At 46.7% G+C, this 16131-nt stretch overlaps 1 protein-coding gene and 1 long non-coding RNA gene across 4 annotated transcripts in view; one reads left to right on the top strand and one right to left on the bottom strand.

Moving 5' to 3' along the window:
- Positions 1-220: 220 nt before the first annotated feature.
- NR2F2 (nuclear receptor subfamily 2 group F member 2) lies at positions 221-15062 on the bottom strand. Of its 3 annotated transcripts, none has more exons than XM_071568722.1 (3): positions 14481-15062; positions 6374-6901; positions 221-3316 (listed from the first exon to the last, which is right to left on the bottom strand). In XM_071568722.1, the coding sequence occupies exons 1-3, from the start codon at positions 14521-14523 to the stop codon at positions 3042-3044; spliced, it is 846 nt and encodes a 281-aa protein (XP_071424823.1). In that variant the 5' UTR covers positions 14524-15062; the 3' UTR covers positions 221-3041. The 3 variants fall into 3 exon arrangements, with proteins under 3 accessions (XP_071424823.1, XP_071424821.1, XP_071424822.1); XM_071568720.1 differs by lacking the exon at positions 14481-15062 and adding an exon at positions 8692-10558 and having other exon boundaries at positions 6374-6922; XM_071568721.1 differs by lacking the exon at positions 14481-15062 and adding an exon at positions 8692-10556.
- Positions 13475-16131, top strand: part of LOC139678128 (uncharacterized) — a 216929-nt gene continuing 214272 nt past the window's right edge. The window contains exon 1 of the long non-coding RNA XR_011698962.1: positions 13475-13854. This is a non-coding gene — a long non-coding RNA (uncharacterized lncRNA). The remainder of the gene's footprint in view (positions 13855-16131) is intronic.

Raw genomic sequence — 16131 nt, 5'->3', positions numbered from 1 at the left:
TTTCTTTAAATGCTATAAACTTAAAACTAACTGAAGTCCCTAAACAAATCCTCCTCTGAGCATTCCAAACATATATACATGGGGCTTGTGTGTGTGTGTTTTTATTTAACCCTGGTGCATTTTCTGTTTACTATTATTCTCTGTGAACCAAAGCTCGCTGCAAGAAACTTATAAATATAGAGATAGCTTACAGGCTTTAAAACATAAAAAGCAGAGAATGTTTTGGATTTGAAAATCATAAATTATAATTTAATGCCAATAACAATTTACAACAAATGGTTGTTTACAATAAACTAACACAAAACAAACAAGTCAAGATCCTGTGTTCTTAGTAAGCATAAAAACTTCACACACACACACTCACATGGATAGCACTTGCAATAGAAAAAGCTATATCTAGAGGTCAGCAATCCCCTGCAATAATAGTATATTTATATATTTATATATATTTATATATTTATAGAAAAGGAGCCATGATTCAGATGTAAAACTGCTCAAATTCACAGCCATACGCCCCTCAGCCCCTAGTACAGATGTGTCTAACTGAAACACACTAAAGATCAGGGTTTAATCGACTTTACAGAATGATCTCTCTCCCTCCCTCTCTTTTTGTGAAACCACAACATGGTGTAGTTACGTGTGGTAAAAAGGGAGAGGGGGAAGCCTCAGACAAGAACAAAATTGCAAGCTTTCACATACAAAGCATCTGCTATAGACCAAGGGGAGGGCGGGCGGGGGGAGAGAGAAAGAAAAGAAAAAAAATAAATGACAGGCACACACACAAAACATCAACCCCTTGCAAAACCACATCATCTTGCCTTCCTTCAGATTTGGGGGTTTTGTTTGGGTTTTTTTGCCTGCTTGGGATAGCACTCAATTCCCCAGTGGTGTGTCCGTCCCATGCCACCCGGCCAGGCAGGTCCCACTCTCGGTGGGAGCTGTGCCTGTGCCAGGGCTGCAGGAGAGGGCCCTGTGCCTACACAGGGAAAACGCATGTACGCCCACGCATGTATGTATGCCAGGATACATGCAGACATATAGCCCATATGTAAAATAGAGAGATGACCTGTGGTCATGCTTTCACAGTCTAAGGTAAAAAACAAAACAAAACAAAACCACATGAGAGTATATATACATTAAAAACCGACTCTTCAGTGCTAGAAGCTAAAGCCACTCCATTTGAAGACCTCTCAATGACAACGATAGATGGCAACTACGGAGTATTATAAAAAATCACACATACTTAAAGGAAACTCATTGCAAACAACTGACCTATATTTACAATACTGCTATTACCTTGCTTGAATGATCTTGTGCGCGTATGTCAGACATTTACAAAAGATTTTTTGCCCCATTCTGATCATAAAATAGATACTGATCTCCAGATTTCTAATACTTTTTCACAACAATACCTTTCCTACGCAGGCACTTAAGTGTGACAAAAATAAGGGCCTTTTTTTCCCCCCCCAGAAAATCCATTTTTAAATAACAGGAGGATTAGATGAATGGGGGTTGATGGTTTACCATTTCAGCATAGTACTTCCTAAAACCAGAGATAAACCACGAACTTAAGTCCTCCACCCCCATCCCGGAATTAAACAGGTAAATACACTACAATACATCTGCTACAAACTTACTGTGACAAGTAAACAAATCAATCGCCTATGGACTTAAATGACTGCAAACTATAGAGAAGTAATGTGGTTTCTGAAAGACATTTATGACAGCCAAACAAGTTTCAGATATCAAATAATATTTTAATTTCTGAATACTTTCAATTTTCCTTGGAATATAACACACAAAGACTCGACCAAACAGTTCAGTTATTATAACTTTTACAGTATACAGAAATGTTGCACTTAAAAAAAAAAACCTTCAGTTTTTTTAAACACAAAACTGTAAACTCTAAGATACTGAATCAATCACGTTATCTATAAGTGCCAACAGTGTTATTTTGTCATGCTGATTTCAATGGTATTTTTTAAAAAGGGAAAATATCAACAATTATTATAATACAAAGGGCTTGCAAATATACAAACAGATAGAGGAGTTTAATAACAATTCATGATGAACTATGTGGAACCCAATTCAAATTACAAAAGTTCACTTTGCTTGTTTGCTTGTTTTTTAAAATCAAAACCATAGTGTGTCTTGGACACAAAATCCTTCTACCTATAATAAGTCCCCACAGTTCATTTTCTGTCCGAAATATCAAAAAAACCTAGATTTGGGGGGAGTTATATGACATGTGTGGTTCATTCGGGTCTATATAATTATAGCTCTCTCAGCTTCAAGCTAGATTTTGGGTCACCACCTTAAGTGCGCTTCCATCATTGTGTTGTTGAGGGTTTTTTCTCTTTTCCTTTCTTCCTATGATACTTTCATGGACTCAGTTTTAATTCTTTCAGAACATATATTTTAAGGATACACAGTTTATTTTTTTTAAAGAAGCCAAGGTTATATCAAAAATTATTATAGAACCACAGAATAAACTGGTTTGAAACCAGAAAAATACAAAAAAGAACAGCTATAGGTACATAGACACATAGGACAATTAATAATTTGGAAAAAAAAGACTTACTTTCTTCCGTTCTGCTAATTTTCTCCAAATTTCCTTTAAATGCACTTTAAGCGAGATTTTTAAAAAGTTTACCCAAAAAAAGGAAAAAAAAAAAGAAGAAAAAAGAAAAAAAGAAAAAGTCCACCATCGTTTCTTTTCTTCTTCTTTCTTTTTTTCTTTCCTTCTTTTTATTTTTTTACAAAAAAAAATGATAAGTAGCAAGTTTTTTTCTGAACGACACGGGAGTTTTTAATGCATTCTGTAAAAGTTCATTTGACAGTCTCTTTTTTTAAAATTCACAGTCCATTAATTTTTTCCTGTCTTCTCTTAGCAAACTTGTAACATCCTTTTACATCCTTTCTTAGCAGAAGGAAATTTAAGAAACAACCAGAACCCAAATGTCATTTGCTTTCCTTTCACTCTCATCTCCCTTCTCAATTTTTAAATTTTTTTTAAGATTTTTTTTTCTCTCTTGAATGTTTTATTGAATGGACATATAAGGCCAGTTAAAACTGCTGCCAGACAGTAACATATCCCTGATTAGGGTTTCTATGGGGGTTTTACCTACCAAACGGACGAAAAACAATTGCTCTATGACAGAAGAGGAGACAGTGCGAAGGGAGGGGAGACGTAGTAATAGCTTCCCGAATCGTGTTGGCTGGTTGGGATACTGGCTCCTAACATACTCTTCCAAAGCACACTGTGACTTCTCCTGTAAACTTTCAACATGGGCTACATCAGAGAGACCACAGGCATCTAGAAGAAAGTGTATTAAAAAAAAAAAAAAGAAAGAAAAGGAAAAAAAAAGAAAGCAATCATCAGATTAAAAAGGTTGGTTTTTATTTTTAAAAAAAAAATTGATTTTCTTTTTATTTTCTAGAATTAAGTGTCAATCGTGCGTCATCACCTCGCCCCCCAGAGTTTAAGTGAATTTTACCAAAAGGGACAATCTCTCTGTGCAAGTGTATGTGTGTTTGTATTTCTCTCTCTTCTGGAGGATCTCCTTTAGGATTGAGCGCAGCTCCCAGAGCTGAGATTTCTAATGGCACAACAGACCTGAGGGGTTGACAAGGAGGTGCTGGCCAAGCTTAGCTTTGTATATCTATATTTTTTTGGGGAAAGGCTGGGGGGGCGGGGAAGGCTTGAGTCGAAAGGGGGGAAAGGGAGCCACTATTTCTCCACACCACCCCTCCTTGGAAAATAACTTGGGAGAGCCTAACCCTGCAATAAGAAGGAACACTACTCATAGTGATAGAAATCATAATAATAATAAAAAACTGGCCCAGCCAAAGATAATGGCGCCCCGGATCCAGCAACAGATTCTCCCCCAAAGAAGACAACGCGTTTTTCTTCAGTCTTTGAAACTGATTTAAGTGGCCCTTTAAAACTGATCTTGTCAGTTTAGCCTATTCAGAGGCAGCCATGCAAACTGTGATCTCTCTGTTCATTTGAGCTGTTTCTTTTCCCCCCTCTTTTCTTTTCTCTTTCTTTCTTCCCCCCCTCCACTCCCCCCTCTTTTTTTTTCCCCTCTTCTTCTTCTTTTTAAACCTAAAGGCCCTTACAAGAAGAAAACTCCCTGATAGGGTCTGGACATTTTTTTTTCTTTTTCTTTTTTTTTTTTCCTGATACGCTAAAATACAATAAGTTCCCTTTAAATCAGAGACGTCTGTGCTGAAAGAGCACAGGTTGTGACCTGACCTCCCTGTGGCTTTCCTAGGCACAGGGCTAACACATGCATATTCTGCGAGTCATTAGAACCCAGATTTTTTTACCCCCCCTCTTAAAAGAGGCTGCAGCAAACATTATATGCATCTATGTGTGTCTGCTTTACATCAGGGAAGGTTATTGGGGTGCTGCAGTAGCTGCAAGCATCACCCTATATTTTTTTGCATGTGACTATCTTCCCCAGAATCAGATAACAAGAAACGTTTATCTAGTTGGGAGGCAATTTACACGCCAGGCCTCACATTTTGAAAATAGTCATAAATTAAACAGTTACGACAGGATCGGACGATTGTTTTCTCAGAAGGCTAAAAAAAAAAGTGATTTGGGAGAAAAGGCAGGATTGGAAATAAACTCCTTAGTGTGGGTGTGAGCTGGGCAGGGGCTGGGGAGGGATGTGAGCGTGTGTGGGATTCTCGCTGAGCGAGGGAGAGGAAAATGCATCCTAGAAAAACGATAGAAAAATAAAAGAAGCACCCCACAGACACCCCTTCCCACTCTGGATCCCTGTCTCCCTGTGGCTAGATGTGCTCTGCTCATTGATCACCTTATGATTTAGCACGAGTAATTTTGGGGGGGGGGGTGGAAAAAAAAGGAGAAGTTTTTTATGTGTAAAGCAATAATATATAAAAGGAAGTTTAGGTCACGACCCAGAACCTGGACAAAGTCCAGAAAATGACTTCGTTCCCCAGACCCCCTTTAACACAACAAGGAATGGATTGTGAGCCCTTCTTTTCCCACATAAACTACATTTTTTCCTGTTTCCTGATATCAGGGTTTAAAAAACTCCGATGAGTAATTATTTTACAGGTCCTGCTTCCATTCATATGTTTATCGCGTGGCCAGTTTCCCAAGCGTCCAAATGAGTTACAGAAGAAATATATGTATTTTTAAACTTAATCCCCAAACTTCAAGGGCTCCAGCACATTAGGTTGCCGATGCAGCCTTAAAGTTAGAGATCTGAGATAACGTATTGCACAAATTAGCGAGCAGATTTTTTTTTCTCTTCAGAAGAAAAAAAAATTTAGCCTCCAGAGTTAATATCAGGATTATTACTCACCCAGGTTAAACTCTAGTGCAAGCTAATTAGATTTCACAACGCACTCAATTATTGCTTTATAACTCATGCACTATTTCTAGGCAGCAAAAGTTGACACATATTTCCCCCCCCCCCCCCCCTTTGATTATCTAAGAAACACCTCGAGGTCTTTTCCTCGGGAGAGGCATGGTTGTGCCACCCCAGAATTACACTGCGGAGCGGCAGCTTCAGCCTCCTCTTACTTTTCCATACTATCCCTGTCTACTTATGGTAATGATCTTTTCGCACCCGCTACTCGCTTTGGACTATGCAGTTCCTGCTGGGTACAAATGCAAACTTTTCCCCTTAGCTTAAATGACACAGAACTGCTCACTGCCACATTCTGTTTAAATCAGAGACAGCTCTTTGGAAAGTTGATTTATTTTATTTTATGGAATGGCAGGGAACATATTTTAAACTCAGCTTTGTGCATTTAACTTTTTTTTTTTTTAATTCAATTTTTAATCCTGCAGGGCTTTTTTCCTTTCCTGGCTGCCCATAAAATGATCCTCTTTTTAAAGTGGTTTCACTGATAGGACGATTTGTATTTAACAACATCAAACAGATTTTGCTGCTGTTTGGATGTGTGTCATTAAATGCAACAACCCAGAGCTATACTGTTAAATAAAATATTATTTTCAATAGGAAGAGCGCAGTCTCTCGTGGCGAATGGGTGCCTCTCCCCGGGTCCCTTCTTTTCCAGTCCCCAGCAATATTCTGCTAGGGTTAGGGTGCATTTTGTATTTCGGTTGTGGTTTTTTTTTAATTTTGTGTGTGTGTTATTTTATTTTTATTTTATTTTTCTAATTTGCACTCCCTGGAAGATGGGATGCTTGGATCCAAGGCCCTGAAGGGGAGACCACAGGGCACCGCTTCTTAAAAGGAAAGAGACCACGCTGGTTCTCGGGGGACAGGGAGTAGTGATGGGGTGCAGGCAATAACACTTTGCAAGAGTGAACAGTTCTCAAGGGGGGCCCGGGGAAGGCAAAAAGGAGCAAAGAAATGCCGCCTACCTGAGGTGAAGAGGACTATGGCCTTTAAACAGCTATATTCTGCGGAGTCGACATGCAATGCTTTCAGTTTTTCTACTTGCTCTTGGAAGATTCGTATGTGGTCCATAAAGGCGACCACTCGGTCAGCAGACATTGGCGAAGCGTGGAGGCCAGCAGCTGCCAGGAGCGGAGCTACGTGGAGGGGCATGGAGCACTGGGCAGCGTTGAGGACAAATAACTCGCTCCAGGTCAGCCTCAGGAGGGCCACCTGGTCTGTGATCTGGAGGTCTGGGAAGAAGGGGATATTCCTGGCCCACTCCACCGCGCTGAAGAGCATCCTAGCTGCCAGTTCACAAATGTTCTCGATGCCCATGATGTTGTTGGGTTGCATGCACTGACTGCCAAAGCGGGAGGTGGGGTAGGGCTCTGCTCTCAGAAGAAGGGAGATATATCCGGATAGGTAGGAATGGCAGTTGAGAGGGTCCCCATTTGTCAAGGCGAACTGACCATGAGTTGGCTGTGTGGGTGGCATTCTGCCCCTCTGGACCGCTGCAGTAAATAAAGAAGAAACTACAGCTATTAATATCTGAATTGCGACCATCAGTTCAAATACAGTCTGCTTTGTGTGCTTCTGCGTGCCTGTGTGACCCCGGACCCGGCCAGCTTCAGAGAGAACATGCATTTTCCCAGCCAGAGTTCAGCCCCAGCCCCGGTTAAATGCTCCGCAGTTCTCGGGTCAAGTCAAAGCAACAATAAAAGCTGAGGAACGCTGTGGGCTCGGCCAGCGCTGCTGCGGGAGCTCAGCTTCTCACTTCCCAAAACACACTACAATCCAGTTATTTCCCCCCCTCCCCTCCACCACCACCCCCTCCTTCAAGAGATGCAGGATACGTCTTTGTGTGCCCGGGTATTTTTTCTTCATTACACCTAAAACAACTCATTGATTTGAGGCTGGGGGAGCGGGATGGGAAGGGAGGAAGGGAGAGGGAAGAAACACTTCAGTTCGAAATCCCCGGCTCTGGTCCCACACCCGTTTCTCGCCCACTGAATACATTGTTGCTGCTGTTATTATGTATTCCCCCCTCTCACAAAAAATACCAAAGGAGGCGAAATCACCCCACAACATCCCCAGCAGGTCCCCTGGAGAGGCTGAGAGCATTATCCAAAGGCACCTTCCCCCGCTGCCCATGGAAAGTGGGCCTTTCATTTTGTTAATAAATTTACACGGTGACAGCGAGAGAAAAAGGAGAGAGAAAAAGGGCTCAGAGGCAGAGAGACGACAAGAAGGGAGAACGCCTAAAAATGTGCTTGATTTATATTTGTTATCGCCCGTATTCTGAGGTTAGTTACTCTTGCAGAAACACAAAGAGAGAAGCCCAGCGAGTCCCAAGCCCCCTCACCCTTAACCTACATAGCAACGTCCAGACACAGAGCACGCACTGGAAAACTGCAGGCTCACATTTCCCGTCTAATTTTATATCACAAAGACTCCACTTGCAGAGACCCGAGCACCCCACACTTACTTCTGGGCTTCACCTTCCCCCCCACCCCATCCCTTCTACCCCCTCCTGCCTCTTCTGAAGGAACAACAAAATAAGAGGAAGAAGAGAAAAGTGAGGCAATAACAACCAGGAAAGGCAGGCACACAGCAGTATGTATATACACACACACGCGGAGATGTGTGTGTATATATATTTTTAAAGGAGGAAAAATCCGGCTGGGAATCCACAGTGGAGTGCTGTAGAGCCTCAGTAGGGTGAGTCCCATTGTAATAGTAATTTGAACCGCCTGTGTAAAATTGCAATCTAAGGCAGGGTGCTGGAGGATATATATGTGTGTGTGTATGTGTGTGTACATCTCAGGAGGCTCCGTGTGTGTGTACACACATGCACAGACACACACACAGAGCTGCTCGGGGGACAGGGGCTAAGGCTGAGCATGCAGGAGGAAACACGAAGGAAAAGTAACCACACGTCAGAATCATCATCTCGCTCCTAAGCAGCGTGAAACTAAAAATCCACTTTCAATAAACCTCCATCAGCAAAATCAAAACAAACACAAATCAATTACGAGTGCAGGAGAAAGCATGCGAGAACCCCTGTCTCCCTGCCCACCCTCCCCAACACCACTTTCTTTCATTACGAGAAAGTTTCTGGCTGGTTTATTCGAGGGGGGTGGGGACAGGGGAGGAAAGGTTCTGGTTGGGTTTGGGATTTGGATAGGGAGATTAAAAATAATAATAATATATATTATTTTAAAAAGTTAAAAAAAAAAAGAAAAACAAACCCCAAAACGCAGCGAGTGAAAAAAAATTTGCAAAACAAATGAAATCCCAATACCTTCCCGTCTCATGCCAACTTTGAGGCATTTTTTGAGGCGGCAGTACTGACACTGATTGCGGTGGTGCTGGTCAATGGGACAGTTCCTGTTGGCACGACAAGTGTAGCTGAGATTCCTCCTTACACTCCGCTTGAAGAAACTCTTGCAACCCTCGCAGGTAAACTGGCCATAATGTTTGCCACTAGACTTGTCCCCACAAACCACACATTCAATGTGCTGCTGCTGCTGCTGCTTGTCTCCTTGGTTCTGCTGGCTCGGCGGGTTGGTCTGGGCTGGCGTACTGGGAGGGCCCCCGGGCCCCGGGGTCTGTGGGGTGTGCGGGGTCCCGGCCGGGGGTCCCTGCACCGGCGGGGCTTGCGAAGGCTGCGTTCCCTGAGCTCCGGGCACATCGTCCTGGGGGTCTCGCCACGCACCGACTACCATTGCCATATCTATTGGACACCGTTGCCAAACTTCCTGTTCCCCCTTTATTTTCAAAGTTTGTTTGCTTTGCTTTTCAGATCAGCTTTGCAGCAGTCTTTTTATTTTTTTGTCCTCCCCTCTCTCTCTCTCTCTTTCCCCCTTTCTCTTTTGTTGTTTTGCCCTTTTTTCTTTTTTTTTTTTTCAGGAGGGTCGGGGTGGGGGGATCTCCCGGTACCGGCGAAGGTGCAGAAGTACGGGGCGATGGAGGTGTGTGTGCGGGGGGGCGAGGTGCGAGTCGATTGTCTGGGCTCCAGGAGAGCAAAGTAAAGGGGTGGTGGGGGTGGGGGAGAGAGGGGGAGAGAGAGAGAGAGAGAGAGGAGAAAAAAAAATCTCTTCAAAGATCTCCCTCTCTCTCTCTTAGAGCTGATCTGCAGCAGAGTAGTTGAAGGAGGAGAGGCGGGTGTCTGGGGGCCAGGTCCAGGGAAGCTCGCAGTCAGCCATTCAGGAAAGCCATCAAAATAAGAATGAATAAAAGGTTAAAGATTACACACACAGCGGAAAAAAACACGCACAGCGGAGGAGACTCTTCTCGGCGCGGAGAGCGGTCGGTCTCGCCGTAGTTTTTGGAAGTCCAGCTTGCAGCAGCAACATCAACTGCGATCGCTTTGTTTTTGTGGGCTTTTTTTTTCCTCCTCCTCCTCTTTCCTCCTCTCTCTCTGCTCTGTCTCTCCTCCCTCCTTCGCTCGCTTTAATTCTTCCTCTCCGCCGCTCCGCCCGGCCGCTGCGCTCTTGCTCTCTCTCGCTCCCTCTTTTGGGCTCGGGGGTGTGTGTGGGGGCTGTTGGTCTTTTTTTCCCCCTTCTCCTCGCTTTTTTTTAATATATAAAAAAAATCTTATTATCGCAAGTATTATTATTATGAATTATTATTATGATTGTTTATTTGTTCCTCCTCTCCGCCGCCGCCGCCGCCGCTGCTCTGCTCTGCCCCGCTCCGCCGGTTCGCCGCTCCCGCCGCGCCGCGTCCCCGCCGCCGCTCCCGCTCCCGCCGCCGCTCGGGTGCTGCCGCCGCCGCTCCCGCCGCCGCCGCTCCCGCCGCCGCTGCCGCCGCCGCCGCGCTGCCTTATGCTGCTTCTGCCGCCTCGCAAGTGGGCTCTCGCCTCCGCGCCGCCGGTGCTCACGGCGCGGGCAGGGGGAGGGGGGCCGCGGGGCGGGGGGGAGGGAAGGAGTCAACTCGCCAGCGCAGCAGCGCCCAGCCAGCCAGGATGATAAAAGAGGGGAGCGGGAGGAGGAGGAGGAGGAGGAGGAGGAGAAGAGGAGGAGGAGGAGGAGGGAGAGAGAGAGAGGGAAGGATCATAACCCAGCGCGCAGCATCGCTTCTCAGCCGGGGTGGGAGGGGGGCGAAAAAAACCACCACGGGGAGAGCGCGCCAGCGCTGCTCCCCCCCCACCCCAAAAAAAAAAAAAAAAAAAAGAGAAGCGGGGGCTCCCCCCGCTCCGCTCCCCTCCCCTCGCTGGCGGCGGGGAGGGGCGGGGCGGGGCGGGGCAGGCGGGCGGTGCGGGCGGCGTGTGGGCCGAGGAGCGGCGAGCGCGCTCCCCGCCGGCCGCTCGCCCCGCTGGCGGGAGAGTGAACTTTGACACGGCTGCTGCAACTCAGCGCGCGTCGCCATGGCGACCGCGCGCCTTATAAGGCAACAGGGCCGGCGCCTGACTGGCCCGGCGCGCGCGCCCCGCCCCCCGGCCCTCATTGGGCGCCGCAGCCGCTCCGAGCGCGGTCCCGCCATGGCCGCCGAGCGCCCGCCCCGCGCCGGTCCTACCGCCCGCCCGCCGGCCCCGCGCCCCGCACCGCGCCCTCCCGCCCCGCCGGGGCAGAGGTGACGGCGAGCACGGAGAGTCGCAACGCCGCCGCACCGGCCTTACCTGGCACTGCCCGCCCGGGGCGCGCCCTCGGGGGTTGGAGGGGGCGGCGGGCGGGAAGCGGAAAGCAGGCGCTAAAGGGAGGTAAAACTCTACGGAATAAAGTAAAGGCGCCGCCGCGGGCAGAGGGGCGGCCGCCGGTCCCCGCAAAGAGGGTCGGGGTGCACAGTTCGGGCTCGCTTCCCGCAGCGGGGTAGTCCCGCGGCCGTGGCACCTGCGCTCGCCGAGCCCCGGCCGTCCGCGGAGCCGCGGCGGGTTGAGCCGAGCCGAGCCGAGCGGGGCCCGGCCGTGCGTGCCCCCGGCGCTCCGGGACCGGCCGCTCGCACAGCCCCGACACCGGCGGGGCGAAGGCGCTCCGCCCGAGCTCTCCTCGTCCTCCTCCCCACCGCCCCGAGCCGAGGGCACCGCGGTTCCACTCAAGGCACCATCGCGGCCGCTCCGCAGAGCGCGACACCCGCGTCCCCCGCACGGCATCGCTGCGGTGGGGCTCGCCGCGACCCTTTTAACTTCATTTCTAGGGTTTGCGGGTTTGCGGGTTTATGACCACACGTACTCTGACACTATAACACAAGCTCCGTGCTGCACCGCGAGCAAGTAACCGATCTAAGCCCGTGGACGGGTGTTTATTTCCCGCTGAATGGAGCGACCGGGACTCGAGTCAGTCTCCCGGTGCAAATGGCCAAAAGACACTCGAACAAGAGAAAGGACGGAGAGGTAAAATAGAAAATATGTTAAAGTAGACAGATAAACGCCTGACTGGACCGTTCCTTCTCTGCGAACACACGAGTGTGTGTGTGCTCACATGTAAGCCGGTCACCAGGCACGGCCGCGGGGACACAGACCTGGGCACAGCTCTGTAAGGCATTCATTGCCCCTCACCTCCTCACACACACTTTTCATGTTACCACATGCCCACTCACTCCTGCCGCACAAATAATAGATGTGGCTAAAGCTGCAGGTGGGGAGGTGATTGGAAAGTTGTAAAAAACACCTCGACTTGACAGTGTCCTTCCTGGAAACCTGGTGTGTTCAGACCCCATGGACGAAGAGGTTTTGCGGCTCAGTTTCAAAGACAAGGATTCAGCGTTCCCATTGATCCTCCAAAACAACCTTTACCCGAAACAGGGACCAGGAGGGACTGGGAAGACAGAAGCGGGGAAAGGAATCTTTCCCCGTTAAAATATGGGGAACTACCTTATGATTTCCAAATAACTCAGAGCCGAGGAGGTCACCTTTCGGGGAGGGTGGAAGAAGGTGGGGGTTCAAAATGCAGAATAGTCACAGATTGTGGCTGATGTTGCATTTCATGAGGGAGGGAAAGAAAACAAAACCCCAAACCACAACCCAACACCAACCTTTCCTGTCTCGAATCTGACAAAGTAAACAGGATTAATTCACCATATGAAAAAACATTAACGCCGTCCTAACAAATGCAGAAAATAGGAGAGAAAGTGGTTTTAACAGGACGGACAATATTAATAGTTGGAATGTATGATCGTAAAAATGAAAAGCCATTGATATAAGCTTAAAAGCCGTCGTATACGCTGATTGCTCAAGCATTAATGAAGAATGCCCCAGATTAACTGTTTGCTCTTCGAGGGATGCAGCGATATAACTACCTATTAGCACCATTAGATGCTTTGCTATTTATTTAAAAACACCCCTGCGAGTGGGTTGAGACAGAACAGATGAATGTAAAAATGAACTGCAGCTAATTTCGCTAAATAATCCTCGAAACCTGAGCGCCTCGCAAGGAAGGTGGAGATTCTCCACTGTCCTTCTCCGAGGCTAATGACAATAGAAATGCTCTGGTTTAAAAGCGAGACCGTGTTGGTTTTCCATATAAACAAATGCATCCCTCATGCCATTTTACTGCAGATGTAAATTTATTTTAATGAGAGGGAGTGGAAGGATTTATTTTGCTAAAATAGAGTTGGAGATAGAGCCGGTATAAATCTTTATGTTTCAAAAAGAGAGGAGAAAGGGGGGGGGGGGGGAAGCTGCTTCCCTGGCAGAAAGCTGCCTAACAGTCCTCTAATTCTTTCTAGATTAAATCGCAATATGAATACAGCATCGAACAAATACCGAGTTTCGCTCTGAACTCAGTGGAAAGCAGTTACGTCTAACAGAATTCAATGAATTCCTCTTCTCCCTCAATGTAGTATGTGTGTGTTTTTCTCTTCCACCACACTGAAGTTCCATGAATAGGGAAAGTGGCTCCTATTGTGTGCCTCTGAACTTCCAAGTCAATGCAATTTTTAACCACTGGCTTGTGGTACTTTGAAAATCACCAGGGGCTGTCAGAGTTGGGTCCTCTGAAAAATTTACAGTGCTAAATCAGAGCATATGCTGTGAGAGAGGAAAAAAAATTGCTTAAGATTGGAGCAAGTACAGTATCTGGCTGCCCCCTAGTGTAAGTCTCTTATCTGCCTAAAATTCAACTTTAAAAGAAAAGGATCTCTTAAAGGGAAACGACTTTTGGCTCACGTATGCATACGAGAATGAAACTTCTGTACATTTTAATCTGATTAATTCCTAAGGATTTAAAATTAATTGGCTTGGGCACTCCTAGACCGGACTATAATATTTCTGCATCACGGTTTCTGGGAGAACCGTACCGAATAGGTATTTTTAAGGCAGAGTGGTAAGGGATTGGGGGGGGGGGGGGAATCCTGTTTTGTGAATTTTTTTTTTTAACGAGGAGCCGTGCCTCGCTTGCTGTTGTCAGAGCAAAACAGTTTTCCTGCTTACAGTCAGATCTACGTCTTTTGCAATAATATTTAAAATAAAAAAGGATAAATAATTGCCTTAAAGCCTCAGCCGATCTGCCAACCACACCTTCGGATGGTGAGTATATTCCAGCTTCTTTCCATTGTACTTGCTTAGCCAGGGAAGGGACCGGAGGGGGAGAGGGGGTCTCGGCGCTCTACCTTCACCACCGACCTTTTATTATTTTTTTTTTACCCCAAATAAACGCTGCCAGCTGCACACGGCGACACTATCCCGGGCAGTTTAATATCTATCACTTAAGTTAAGAGCCTTGTCCTGCCCTCCCACCCTCCGGAGCAGGTCGGTCCGTGCTCCCCCCGAGCAGCCCGGCGCCGGGCAGGGACGGCAGCGTCCGGGCGCTGCTCCTGGGGAAATGACTTGGAGGCGCTTTGCCTCGGACCTGGGAGCCGAGTCCGGTCGTTGGGTTTGTTCGCTTGTTTGTTTGTTTGCTGCTTTGCTTTATTTAGCTAAAGGACGTGCTAACTGATGGTGCTGCAATTACACATACTTGGGTCTGCCCCCCTCCCCTCTTCCCCTCCTTAGAGCAACCCACGTAACCTTAGAAACGATCGTTTAAGACGCACGTTAGCTAACATTTGCTTTTTTGGATTTTTTGTTTTCCTTAAAAGAGAAACACAAGAATCACAACACATTGCCCGGAAAAAGTGTCAAAGAAGAAGAAAAAAAACTATAAGTAAACATACCAAAACCATATTTGCCTTGTTCAAGGTCCCAAATCGCTTGCATCTTCCTTTTTCTACCTCTCCTTTAGTTTGGCAGGTGAAAGAAACAAACAAACAAAAAAAAAATCAGACCGCTGTTTGCCCCCCAGAAAGATGTGCGTTGGGTAATTAAAGAGAAGTCTCCTTCTTGGTGTTTATCTAAGCGATTGTGCAAACTGATTAAAAAAAAAAAAAGCGAGAGAGAAAAAAAGTAAAGTTACAGCCTTCGGGGGGAAAAAAGAGGCAAGGTGAAGGGAATAGATTTCCCACAACCTAAAGGGAAGTGCTTTCGATGTATTATTAGCGATCAGCCTTGGGAGAGAGAGGAAAAAAAAAACCTGAACACACTCTAACTTTACACAGACAAGATTTCAGGGGGGGCTTTGTACACAGCTGCTTAGGAATGTGCGCCTTGCCTTTAAGAAAAAATCCCCAAGCCCAAGGTAGGAGATGTCTTTGAGTGATCCTTGTCTCATTTCATTCCTTAGAAGGAAGAGCGTCTCGCTACACCTTGTTTGGAGCTGGAAAGGCGAGACTTAGGGGAAAAAAAAAGAAAAAAAGGAAAAAATATTCATACCCACCCTTCCAATTGGGGACAAAAAAAATAAGAGAGGGAAATCTCCTAAGTTAATGACTGTGGGGGTAGGATGGATGCGACCGATTTCACCCCCCCCCCCCTTCCCCCCCCTCCCCTTTCCCACCTCCCCCCTCCCCAGCAGAAAAAAAAAAAAGGAAAAGGGAAAAAAAAGCCAACCGCAAACAACTACAGGCTGAACTATCAACACATGCACCGAAGGGGAAAAAATATATAGTGTCCTGTGTAGGGTCGGCAGAGAACGCAAGCACACGCTAAAGCAAGTTGGGAAAGAATCCGAGCTAATCAGCAATCTCTTTCTCTCTCTCTCCTTCTCTCTCTCTCTCTCCCCCCCCCCCCCCCCCCCTCACTGTCCCTGAGATCCCAGCTCGAAAGAGGTACTCCACATTTTTTCATTACCAAAAATCCGTTGCAATAATCATTTGTTGCTAATTGAAACCCTTGGAGACATTTTTCCCCACCCCCTTCACAAACATGGCAACTTTTAGACATGGAAAGCACGTTTAGTTTTATTTTATTTTAAAAAGAAGTACGGTTACGAAAAGGCTGAATCTTTCCCCCACGAGAAATATCAGCGCGTCAGCTCCCTTCCCCGGGGTGGGGGGAGGAAGTGGGGGGAACGGGACCCTAGTACAGTGAGGGCTTGGGAAAATTTGGAATACATTATACCGCCTTTGGCAGGAGAATACTCTCCAACTAATGGATTCCTGCTCCTTTTTGTGTGTGTGTGTGTATCAGTGTGGGGGGTTTCTGGAAAGAGGGGTGGTGGTCGTGGTGGTGGGGAGCCGAGCTTTTATTTTAAGAAACTGTTAGGGTAGGGAGTGTGTCATACTTGACAAATGGAACAAACGCTCTTCCATTTCTTGCTTGTCCTTGCCTTAAAACAGGAATTAAGTTAACCACAGTGCTGCATGTTAATTGCATGTTTACTGGGCTAATGAAAATTACAAAAGGGTTTTGCCACCTCGATCGGTGATGAAAAAGTATGAAGGCGATTGTCATTGCAGCCTTCGGGGAGGGCCCGGGGGGTGGGGGGAA

Source organism: Pithys albifrons, chromosome 13 (genome assembly GCF_047495875.1).
Source record: "Pithys albifrons albifrons isolate INPA30051 chromosome 13, PitAlb_v1, whole genome shotgun sequence".
Classification (NCBI taxonomy): Eukaryota; Metazoa; Chordata; class Aves; order Passeriformes; family Thamnophilidae; genus Pithys; species Pithys albifrons.
The sequence above is the reverse complement of the archived record's forward strand: the minus strand, read 5'-3'. Positions and strand labels throughout refer to the sequence as shown.

What these genes read in the sequence shown, in the direction of transcription:
- NR2F2 (XM_071568720.1), bottom strand. Translation starts at nt 9,121, where the DNA reads ATGGCAATGGTAGTCGGTGCGTGGCGAGACCCCCAGGACGATGTGCCC. An exon ending in AGTTGGCATGAGACGGGAAG is followed by an intron (nt 6,923 to 8,691) that starts GTATTGGGATTT and finishes TAATAGCTGTAG; the next exon opens with TTTCTTCTTTATTTACTGCA. An exon ending in CATAGTCCTCTTCACCTCAG is followed by an intron (nt 3,317 to 6,373) that starts GTAGGCGGCATT and finishes ACTTTCTTCTAG; the next exon opens with ATGCCTGTGGTCTCTCTGAT.